Source organism: Trachemys scripta, chromosome 1, assembly GCF_013100865.1.
Source record: "Trachemys scripta elegans isolate TJP31775 chromosome 1, CAS_Tse_1.0, whole genome shotgun sequence".
NCBI classification, from domain to species: Eukaryota; Metazoa; Chordata; order Testudines; family Emydidae; genus Trachemys; species Trachemys scripta.
The window spans coordinates 267157044-267169678 of NC_048298.1; the positions used below are offsets into that span (position 1 = coordinate 267157044).

General features: G+C 42.4%; 1 protein-coding gene across 13 annotated transcripts in view; it reads left to right on the forward strand.

Annotated features, from left to right (window-relative positions):
- Window positions 1-12635, forward strand: part of MYCBP2 (MYC binding protein 2) — a 395137-nt gene that overhangs the window by 239302 nt on the left and 143200 nt on the right. For all 13 annotated transcript variants that reach the window (XM_034758293.1, XM_034758294.1, XM_034758297.1 and 10 more), the window contains 2 exons: window positions 2080-2167; window positions 8337-8386. In XM_034758293.1, the coding sequence (XP_034614184.1) occupies window positions 2080-2167; window positions 8337-8386 (138 nt within the window). The remainder of the gene's footprint in view (window positions 1-2079; window positions 2168-8336; window positions 8387-12635) is intronic.

Sequence of the window (12635 nt, forward strand, 5' to 3'; positions counted from 1 at the left end):
GCCACCCCCCCCCCCCCCCCCCCCCCCCCCCCCCCCCCCCCCCGGAATTCCCTATGCCAGGGATTCTGGAGTGTTGCACAGATCTGTGGAGCTGATTGTCTACCACCTGGGGACTTAGTCAAGCTGGCCAGGGCACAAAGTTGGATCTGGCTGTATTTTTCAAAGGGGTCAATGTATTCTTTTCTTGTTTTTTACTCTTTTCTCTCATAGGGCAAGGTTCTGATATCCTTGTTCACATTGAATAGAAATTTACTCAACAAGTAATCCCATTGAAGTTCATGGGAATACTCGGAGAGTATGCTGTTATTCAGTGCAAACAAGGGTATCTACAAGTAGTCACTACAGAATTCCTTAGATCTAATTTGAACCACTATGTTCTATTTTCATAAAACTCCAAGGTTTTTGAAAATCAAACTCAGTTTTGTGCTATTCATGATGCAAAAGACAGACCTCCTGTTTGGGCAGAACAGAATGGCTGTATAACCTAATTTTTAAAAAAATGTACAAAGCAGAAGGGTATCCTTGCCATCTAGACATAAACACAAATTATTTTAGTGTCAAGACAGTACATGGGCAGAAAGAGAATATGATTCTGTGAAGGTGATGTAGCAAGCAACAGTTGGGTGTCAATCCACATGTATGCTCAACATTTCAGAATCTGTAATCGGAGTCCACTTGGGCTCAGTTGCATAAGGACTTGAGTCCAAGACACACCCTCTAGTTACAGACTAGTTAGCCTGCATCTATGGAAGGTGAGGCATAATCAAGATTGGAGGGCTCTTTGGGCCAAGAGATTTTGGTCTTTCTTTGTATATTGCCTATCTCTGAAGGAAATCACTACCCTGGAAGCTCCTCTAGTTAACTATTCCCACTAATTGGTTTCCTTTTCCTGTATGTGGAATGAATAACTTCCTGAGTGCAAGTTTAGAACCCATGCACCCAATTTTCAGAAGTGCTGAGTCAACCCACAGCATTCTCTACCTTAAATTGGCATTGCACTCAGCACTTACAAAAATCAGACCCTTTGAACACAATGGAAGAGACTGCACTCTTATGTTTAAAACATGAGCTCAGACACTTTTATGTTCCACAGACAGAAAAATGGAGAAACTGGAATGGAGCACAATAGTCCCCTTTCCTCTGACTGGGGAGGAACAACACTCCCCTTCCCACCTTAGAAGAGGAGCAGCTGGGGGGGAAAGGGAGCCTAGAATCTGGGGAAACTAGTGTGGTGAAGAAATTGGGGACTTCCTCAGGAGCGGAGCAGAAGGAGGTTGAGAGGCCACATTCCCTTCCTCAGCCCAGAAGAAGGGGATCATTCCACATATAAGGACCAGCAAGGGGGAAGAGGGGTTCTCATTTCCAACCCACCCGCAGAGCAGCAACATCAATGGGGAGAAGAACCCAAGAACTTTTTACCCTCCCTGAGGGCCAATATACAGGGAAGAGGCTGTAAGGGACTTCTCCTGAGGACCAGCAGCTGGGTGGAAGGAGAATCTGGAGTCCCCTCAGCCAGAGGCAGTAGGGTAAGAAAGGGGGAAGCCCTTTGAGTAATGGTACCTCTAAGTTGCATACGTGAGTGAGTTCATGCATGCTGCATACATGAGCACATCTTAGAGGGAACATAGCTTTAAGGTATTAATGCATGTATGTACAGTTGGTTTATCTAGTAGTATGTTTCCAAGTTCCCACTCTTTTAAGTGAATGCTACAGGCTAAAGAAAACAGTTATCTTCTGGTAAGAGTGATTCTGCTGAGTGTAAAAGCCTAGCAACCGCCTACATTTAATAAATCCTATTAATCAGAGAAATTGTTTTCAATCTTTTTTCTACTGTGATCCCATGTTGCAAGAAAAAAAAAAGGGTCAGGACTCTCCTCCCTTATAGTGGTAAAGCAGGGAATGTGATTGTAACTCCGTGAAACCTGTTTATGACCCTAAGGATGAGCACCCTTGAACTAGAGCACAGTATTTTTGTGTCTCACAATCTTCAGTAGTTTGTGGGCATTCTATTAATACAACTACTCAGCTTTTCTTTTCTGAAACTACCTTTGGCTTTAAATTCTTCTCTTATTTTTGAAGGGTATTATACAGCTTGAGAAAGAGTTGGCCAATCTAGGAGGAGCATGTGCAGCTGCTTTGATGAAAAAAGATCTGGCACTTCCCATTGGTAAGTCTCTCTTAAAGAACATATTTTTTTCCTTGATAATTGATTTATATTATATTTTGTGAATTACTAATATTCTATGAGTTTTAAGATTGCTTCCAATTGGAGATAAAATTTGTTTTCACTTTAAGGCTAAAAATCAATCAACACAGATAAATAGTGCTGTTTTGCCGCCCACTCTACTCCTTTATGTATAGGGAGTAGGGAAATCTAGTATTTAAATCTGACCAACTCACCCCATCTACAGGTATGAGCTATGTTCTCCAGTTTCTTAATGGTACTTCACAAATGTTCAGGTATCTTACTATTTGTTTTTCTTATCACTGTTCTTTCTCAGCACACTCCACATCAATCATTAAGGAACAGCAACTGTGGTGCTGACTTGTAAAATGTGCAATTATTTGTTTAAAATTAAGTGGTCATGAATATCTGCAGATCTTGGAGCCTAAAATAATTCTTCTCCAAATTTTAAAATTATCAAAAGTATTACATTACTTCATAAGCAGACACCGTACACACACGTTTTCAATAATACAAACACAATTTAAAAAGTACCACAAGTGACAAAAATGAGATTCAGCAAAAGTGACTGGAGCAGAATATTGTAACTGAAGTAGAACTAGAAAGAGAGAGATCCTAATTCTGACCTCTCACTAGTTTTATTCTGGTGCAGCGCCATTGTCTTTAATGGAGTTATTCTTGTTTACAGAAGGCTCACATTACTATGACTATTTAAATTCATTGCTAGGCTCAGATTAGTGATTAGCTTGTTAGGTTAAATGTAAGCAAAGCCACTAAGTGTTCACATATTGCAAATGAGAGTGCTTAATAGAAAGGGCATGTTAATGAGCAAGGGGACATATGTTTTTGTGGTTGTAACTGCACACTGATCAAATAGAATTTTTTAAAAATCAGATATTTTCTTGTGCACTTGCACATGCAGATCTCTTACTTTCAGTCGCAATAGGCACTTCTCATAAATATTCATTTAGCTCTCAAGAGTATGTTAGGCAATTCTGTAACATGGATTAGAATCCCTCTTCCCTCGGATTAGAGGTAAGTTAAAACTTACTTCCATTGATGACACCTGCTTACCAACGGTTCCCTTCGTTTTTCCATGCAAGAGAAAAATACAGAAACTAGAAGGCTCCCAACTTTAATTTCCTGGCTTTTCTAACAGTGAATTATCTCCAAAGATGGTTTTTGACTAAAATGCAATTCCTTTCTTGCTAAAGGGGATAGCTGTTAGACTTTGTATAGTCTTTTTTTAAAATTGGTGTTACTACTACAGTTCTGTGACCTTCCCTGTTCGCTACTGAGTAGCAGCTTGTTCAAGACCAAGGAGCAGCCTTTAATTTTATTCATTTTGGGTGGCAGTAGCGAGCAGCATTTAGTTCTCCTCCTTCTCCTGGATTGGGTATTGAGCAGTGAAGTAGTCTCAGCTAGCACTCTTGTGCCTCCCAGCCATGATTCTCTGCCCCCATTCATGCATAGCGGAGCTGTTGCACAAACACCAAACTAAATTCAAGTGGTGCTCTGTCTGTGAAGCAGCTTTACAGGCTCTTTAAGAGAGTAAATTGTGTTTGGGTGGCAATGCTTGCAAAGGCTAAAGTCTTTAAAAAATAAAATAAAAAAGGTGGAGGAAAGACAACAGTTATATGAGGAGCAAACCCTGGAAATGAGGTCTGGATGGAAAATCCAGAGATGGAGCCGCCACCTCTAAGAGTCCACTGTGACAACAAACAAATGTGTCTTTACTGAGACCTGAACCTAGGAAGCAGAATTTCCCATTTCTCGGAAGAATGGTCTTGATCAACGACAGACAAGGGGGTGAAAGAGGTAGAGAGTCACAGATACTCTCTCAAACTAAGGGCCCCACTACATCCCATCCTCAGTCCCCTATCTTGACTTGACCCCATCAAATATGAGCTGGTGTTAAATGAAATTTCACATCTCCTGGATATAAGAGCAATAAAAAGAGTTCCCACAGAAGAAAGATTCTTAAGACCATACTCCATTTTCTTTCTTGTCCAGAAGCATGCATGGGTGGGAGGGGAGGGGGGAAGTTGGACCCATTCTGGGTCAACAAATGGATGAAGAAAATAAAGTTCCCGATGGAGACTGTAGCTTCAATGGGAGCATTCCTGTCTCAAGGGGGCTTTCTTGCTTATGTGGAGCTAGCAGATGCATATCTCCATATTCCCATATGACCATTCGACCACAGATTGCCGAGACTTACTTATGGCATGGCCCACCACTAGTATCATACATTTCCTGTCATCCTTTTATGGGGCCCAAGGCTCTTTACCAAGATGCTGGTGGTAATAATAGACTCAGATCTCGGTGCACTCACCTTTATCCATTCCTAGATGACCTCTTGGTCAGAGCTTTGACCAAAACAGCAGCAAGGAGTGCCACAATCCAAACACTGGATTTGCTTCAAGCACATGGATTTATGATAAACATTGGAAGTATGGAACCATTAGAGGATCAGGTATTGGTTCTGAACCACGTGCTGAACGCTCTTAGATCATCCTCGGGGGGTCTTCCCATATGCCTTCCAGATCCATAGGAACTCACAACTGATGCCAACCTGATGGGATGGAGACACCTGTGCTACAAATGACAGTGCAAGGCACCTGGAACTCTGGGGAAAGGAACCAGAACATCAGCCTGTTGAAACTTTCTGTGGAAGTTCCAGAACTACCTACAGGGCAAGCGTGTTCTGGTCCAGTTGGACTATGTGACCACTGTGGCTTACATCAATTACCAAGGGGCATCAAGGAGCATTACGCGACATAAGAAGTGAATGGAGATAATGAAATGGGAAGAGAAGACTCTCCCTTCCATAAGAACAATACACATAGAAGAAGAGCTGAAACAAAAGACAGACTGATTCAGCAGACACACAGTCAACGACTGAGAATGCTGCCTAAATCGTGAAGTCTTCATTCTGATTTTGCATCTCAACATGAGTATGATTTGTCAGGGTGGTTGTTACTTGGTTTATGGAGTTCAGGGAAGTTACTTTCCACAAATACAGATTTCTGTCTTTCAACTAGCTGTAGCATTCATCGCAGACATGACCATGGACTTGTTCAAATATTCCTCTAGTTCCATAGCTAACAAAGTGATGTGAAGGTACCTATATCTGCAAATCTGGATAATTGATACCCGTCATAAACTTTTAGCTTCAGCCAAGTTCACAGAAGATAATTGTTACATAATTCCTCCTGGACAATTTATCAATAGGTCTGAACCCCCGCTACATAAAAAAATCCTCTATCCAGGAAACTGACATGTGGCTGAGGGCTTGACTTCATTACCGGGAGATTGATGCTGCTGCAATCGAATTCCTGATAAATCGACGGCAGAGCACTCTCTGGTCAACCCCAGTACTCCATCTCCCTGAGAAGATTAAATTAAGTCGACTGGAGAGCATCTCCCGTTGACACAGCACAGTGAAGATACCAGGGTAAGTCGACCCAAACTATGTCGAATCCAGCTACGTTATTCACATAGCTGGAGTGGCGTAACTGAGGTCAATTTACCCCAGTATTGAAGACAAGCCCTGAGCAAGTTGTCACTGGGGAAAAAATTGTTGCCAGATTGTTTTGTTTTCCCGCTGTTAGGGCCTTGATATCTGAACTATCTTTATCTAATTTCTTATGTGGCTCCCATTGGTCTATTCTGAGTGCCTCCTACAAGTAAAAATGACAACAATAATTTTATTCCCTTTATCCCTGATGACAGGAAACTGCCTTGAGTTGTGGGGTTGTTGTTTTTTTTTTTTTTTCCTAATTTGCCATATATAAATATGAAAGTGAGAGAACTGAGAGAAGGATGGGTCAGGTCTTCCTCTTCCCTGCAAATGTTAAGCAATTAGTGTTTCCCTTTTTAGGGGAATAGGACAGAGAGCAAAGTCTCTGTTGTTTTTTCTTTTTGTTGCTTTTTAAATTGGGCCACTTGTTTAGATGTCTAAGTATGGATTTAGGATGCTTATTTTAGGCAACCATTTGTGAAAATTGTTGCTGTTGGTATTTTTTTTTTTTAAATCCCCCATCTCTAGCTTTTCCTTTATTCAGTCACACGTGTGGTGAGCACAGGAGTACCAACACATTTCCTTAGCAATATCTGCATTTTTAAAACATGCAACAATAATGTTTAATCCACTGAGATAAGTATCTACACCAGAAGAAAAATCTGGAATTGCAGCATCTCAGTAGTCCTCTCTTTAAACCATTGCATTCCCCATCCTTCTGCTTTTTTATCTATTAAGATAATAACCCTAGTGTCCAAGCTGGGATGGAAGGGAAAGTCTAGTGTATAAGGCACTGGAATGGGACTCAATAGGCCTTAGGTAAAATTCCTGGCTGGTCACAGGTGTCCTATGTGACCTTTGAGCAAGTAATTTCATCTGCTTTATGCCTCAATTTCCCATATGTAAACATTTTCATAATATTTCCCTACCGCATCAGGAGGGCTGTGAGAATAAAATCCATTTATGACTGTAAGACTATGGTGATGAAAGATATATATGTAGAAAGATAGCAGAAATTTGAGGAAGTAGAATGTCTGAGTTTTGGCTATCAGTAGTGGACCAATACCTTACATTTTATGTGGACAGGATAGTTTAGAAGATTTCAGAATGCTTCCTGATTAAGGTGACATCTACATTCAACAGGGTCCTGAAGATAGCACTCTCTTTTATCCAGTACCATCTAGCTGAAGTAAAAATAATGGCACTGCATGGAAGTGTGAAGGGCAGTTAATTAAAACATACATCAATTCTTAAATATGTAAAAAAATCCACATTTGTCTTTTGCTTTTTTTCACACAAGGAGAAAGTGACTAATGACCCTTTTTGCAGGTCACTTTTCATTTGCCTATCTGAAGTATACAAGAAACACTATTAAGACAGTGGTGGGCAACCTGCGGCCCGTGGGCCGCACGCAGCCCGCCAGGGTAATCTGCAGGTAGGCTGCGAGACAGTTTGTTTACATTGACCGTCCGCAAGTATGGCTGCTCACAGCTCCCAGTGGCCACGGTTTGCTGTTCCTGGCCAATGGGAGCTGCAGACGGCCATGCCTGGGGGCAGTCAGTGTAAACAAACTGTCTCGTGACCCGCCAGCGGATTACCCTGACGGACCGCAGGTTGCCCACCATGCTATTAGGATCTTGCAGCAGGTATCAATATGGTGCACTCCACAAGATTTATGATATCCTCCTCTACAGACACAGCACCTGTACTAATTAAAGAAAATAAAAAAGCAAAGTAGCATACCAAACAGCTACAATTGCCTGGATCAATATATTTAATGAACGTTCTTCATTATTTGATTATACTGAGTGGATTTAGCTTCTGATACAGATGTAGACATCTGTGGACATTTTTAATGCATTAGAACTTGAGTCCTTTTTCTGTTCCTCTCTTATCTCACTAGTGATTACATCTTGTGTGTGCAGAATTGCCTGACATGTTTTTGAAAGGGCAGAAAAATGTTGTCCTTACCTGTAAATTTCTTTTCTCTAAAAAAGCATGGTTGTGAATTCTGACCACCCTGGAATCAAAGTTTAGAATTAAGTTTCTGAGAAAGAAGTATGGAATACGGTTACATTGAACACATTTGGATTTAATTTTACAAAGGAATTAATAATTGGCTAGCATTATCATTATTATGTTTTTTAAATAGTTAGTTGTATAAGCTCCTCTGAGGAGCGTTTGGTGGATAGGTCCCAACTACTGCCATCTGGAAGTCCGATCTAACTGCCTCCAAAATCCCTGGAAGGTAGACCACCTATCCATATGCACAGAATTGCCAGACATACTGTTTTGGAGAAAATACATTTAAAGATACAAGAATAAATTTTTCTTTATATGAATTAGTGTCATATTTGTTTGTACACTGAATTATACCATACTGCATGTTTACAGTGTTGCATGGAAAATATTATTTTATCTCTTCATTAAGAAGTGCTGCGTAACCTTAGAACATTTTCACACTGCTGGGCTGAGCAAAATGAGTAAAGTTTTTTTTAAGTTCATAACAAGGTTCTCATATAAAATGCATTGCTAAATGGAATTAGAACCAAATTTTAAATACTGAAAGTATGTAGATTTATCTTGATGTTTATATTAACCATATATGCATTTCTATGTATTGTACAACAGCTAATGAATTTGAAGAAGATCTTGAGATTCTTGAAGAGGCTGCATTGCAGGTATAGCATTGCTTTTAACATGGCAAGGCATTTTGGTGCTAACTTCCATTGTCACTTTCTTTTTACTGATTGCCAGAGAAGAAACCTGTTTGGAAGATGTTGGCAGTATGAAGGAAGCTAACCCATTATTAGTAAATAGAGTAAAACTGCTTTTGAAGCCTTCAGAGAAAAGGCTCTTAAATCAAGCTAGTGGGTCATAGTATTTCATTATTTATTGGTATAAACGTGATTGGGTGGAGAGCTAAGATTTTCAAAAGTGAATAGTAATTTTGTATATCTCAATTGTTATGTGCCCAACTTGACACCTCAGAGGGGTCTAATTTTTCAAAAAATATGCTAAGCACCCAACCTCTGAAAAATATGCCCCTTCATGTTGTCTTATTGAGCACCCAAAAGCACTAGTCATTTTTGAAAGTGACTTCTCCTAAGGCTGATATTTTGGAGACATTGCCTCTTGGTGGAGGAAGAGTAGGAAGGCATACGTCTTGTCATCATGGAATGATAGGACTAGAAGGGACCTCAAGAGGTCATCTAGTCCAGTCCTCTGCATTCATGGCAGGACTAAGTATTGTCTAGACTGTCCCTGACAAGTGTTTGTCTAACCTGCTCTTAAAAGTCTCTAATGATGGAGATTCCACAACCTCCCTGGGCAATTTATTCCAGTGCTTAACCACTCTGACAGGAAGTTTTTCCTAATATACAACCTAAACATGCCTTGCTGCAATTTAAGCCCATTGCTTCTTGTCCTAATCCTCAGAGGTTGACAACAACAATTTTTCTCCCTCTTCCTTGTAACAATCTTTTATGTATTTGAAAACTGTTATCATGTCCCATCTCGGTCTTCTCTTTTCCAGACTAAACAAACCCAATTTTTTTCAATCTTCCCTCATAGATCATGTTTTTTAGACCTTTAGTTTTTGTTGCTCTTCTCTAGACTTTCTCCAATTTGTCCACATCTTTCCTGAAATATGGTGCCCAGAACTGGACACAGTACTCCAGTTGAGGCCTAATCAGCATGGAGTAAAGCGGAAGAATTACTTCTTGTGTCTTGATGAAAACACTTCTGCTAATACATCCCAGAATGATGTTTGCTTTTTTTGCAACGGTGTTACACTGTTGACTCATATTTATCTTGTGGTCCACTGTGCCCCCCAGATCCCTTTCCGCAGTACTCCTTCCTAGGTAGTCTCTTCCCATTTTGTGTATGTGCAACTGATTGTTCCTTCCTAAGTGGAATACTTTGCGTTTGTACTTATTCAGTGTCATCCTATTTACTTCAGATCATTTCTCCAGTTTGCCCAGATCATTTTGAATTATAATCCTATCCTCCAAAGCACTTGCAACCCCTCCTAGAGTGGTATTGTCCACAAACTTTAGACGTGTACTCTCTATGCCATTATCTAAATCACTGATGAAGACATTGAACAGAACCGGATCCAGAACTGATCCTTGCGGGACCCTGTTTGTTATGCCCTTCCAGCATGACTGTGAACCACTGATAACTACTCTCTGGGAATGGTTTTCCAACCAGTTATGCACCCTCCTTGTAGTAGTTCCATCTAGGTTGCTTTTCCCTAGTTTGTTTATGGGAATGTTGAGCGAGACGGTATCAAAAGCTTTACTAAAGTCATCTTTTGGTAGTTCTTAATAACTGATTGACTTAGCATAGAGATTCTTTTGTATTATCTTATTACTGATTGTTAGCTCTCTGTATTAAGAGGGAGGTAAGCTGAAATGAAATACAGTCTCACTGAAAGACAGGGATGGGGTGAAGGAATTTGACCTATAAGTAGGTGTTGCGGAGCGAGACTCAACGGTGCAGCGCCTCCTGCTGGTTGTCTTGGGAATTAGCTCTTATCCACACCGAACGCCCTCTGCAAACCGGTGTCTTGCCTGCCTTAGGCCCCCATGTCTCTCCTGGACCCCGGTGCCCCTTTATCTTGGGGTTCTGCCCATTGCAGTACCCCCACATGCTGGGTCTTCCCTCCCAGGGGAACCCCCAAGCCTCTACACCCACCTTGCCTCAGTGGCTACTGCCAGTCGTCATCTAGCCCCTGGTCACTGGGGCAAACTGCAGTCTGTCATGGCCACTTGTCATTGGCAAGGAGGTTTGGACCAGCTGCCTAACTCAGGACTGCACCTCTACAGCCCCAGTACCTTCTTTAGTCCTTGCACAGGGCCTGCAGCCTGGGGAGTTACCAGGCTGGAGCTCCCCAGCTCCTCTTGCCTTTTCCTAGCCCTACGCTACCTCAGGTACCCTTCTTTCCCAGGCAGCCAGGTCCTTCTCTCTTCAGAGCTAGAGAGAGACTCACTCAGCTCATGGCTCACAGCCCCTTTATAGGGCTAGCTGTGGCCTGACTGAGCTGGCCACACCTGTGGTCAGCTACTCCCTCACTCCTTTTTCCCAGCTGCAGCCCACTCCAGGGCTGCTTTTAACTCCTGTTCTGCAGGAGTGGGGCAGTTGCCCCACTACAATGGGATACAAAGCCTTTTAAGGTCTACATTTGAACACAACATAGGTCAATAATGAGCCCAAATTATCATTTGACAGCTATTAGAAAGGTCCATTGTCCACTCTTGGTTTATTTTGGGTGTGTGTACACTGCAATTAAACACCCATGGCTGGCCTGTGTCAGTCGACTTGGGCTTGTGGGACTTGGGCAACGAAGCTGTTTAACTGTTCAGGCTTGGGCTGAAGGCTGGGCTCGGGGACCCTCCCCCCTTGTCAGGTCCTGTTACAGATGTGCCCATTACTTTGGGGTATGCTCATTTATTCGGGTTACTCCTCTGGGGAAGGGGGTTCTGTAATCCTGTCAATGTACTGCTTGTGTCACTTGTGTGTACATATGGAGCTCTACTTCTCCCTTCTGCAAGTCCCCTCCCAATGGAGCTATCCTGCAGGACCTAAGGTCCCTAGGGCTGGGTTACTCCCACCCCAGAACCGGATGAACACCCACACACCCACACGTACATTAACAGAGCAAGTCTGAGCGGACCGGGTCAATCAACACTGTCAAGCTGACCCCTTATATGTCTCTGGACTCACTGGGCTGGATGAAGCAGCACTTTCAAGCTGTCTCTTCTTATATGCCCCTGGGCTCCGTGAACTGGGTCAAGCAGCACTTTCAAGCTGTTACCCTTATGTGTCCCAGATTCAGCACATCCCTATCCCCACTCCCCCAACACAATTGTACTGGCAGTAACCTACTTGATGAGCAAACCCCACAGTATTTTGGGCGCTGCAGGGATCTTTAGCTTAGGTAAAAGAAGCGTTGCTGTAGAGTGAATGGGGGAGGCTAAAAACACAACCGAGTAAAGTTCAGCATGAGAGAAAGAAACAACCAACTTAACCATAGAAGTTATTTATTGAATAATAGTGATAACTACACAAGAAGGACTAAACCAACATAACATACATGATTAAAGGCTAATACCTAAGGTAGACAGGAAAACAGAGAGAGAGAGAGAGAGAGAAGGGGGTCTCACCGCTCCCTGAAGCTTGAACTGGTCGGGGTTCCCAGATGATGGTGGTAGCTGAGGGTCCTGAGGCAAGAGGCAGGCAGAGTCCCCTGCATGATCAGTGAGGAGATGATGGAGTTCCAGTGGAACTGATGCCTAGTTTGGATCTAAGCATCAGAACCGTGACTAGGGGGTGAGTAGGGATTTTTGTAGAGAAAATACAATGGTTCGAGGGAGAACACTAGATTTGTTTATAGGTAAGCTGATGACTCAAGGGTTTTCTTTAGACTAGACAATAGGATCTGATCACTCTTGGCTATGGGTGGTGGTTTCTTCCAGGGAGCTCACAATGCAACTAGGCTGCTTCAGTATTTGGATATCAATTAAGGATTCATTACTAGAGTTGGTCTGATAATTGCTGAGCTGGGTGTGTGCAGACATAGGTTCATTAACATCTGGAGCAGAGATTCCCAGGATGCAGTGCTTCCCTGCTTTTTCTGGTCCCAGAATTCAGTGTGGTTCTCTATTCTCCATTTTGTATGTAAATTGAGATGTCTTCCTGTCCCATCTTTCATGCAGATGAGGCTAGGGGAGTCGTCTCTGCTCTCCATTCTGTATGCTAATGGAGATGTCTTAATCTTGTCACCCTTGTCAGGAGGGGTCTAGGTGTGTCTCCCAACGCCCTTCACTGCTCTCTGCAAGTTTTCTTCTTCTGATGGGTTTTGGTTTAAGCAGAGGCTGGTGGGGGGGGGGGTGTCTTTCATGAGTCAGGCTGGATACTGCACCCTGG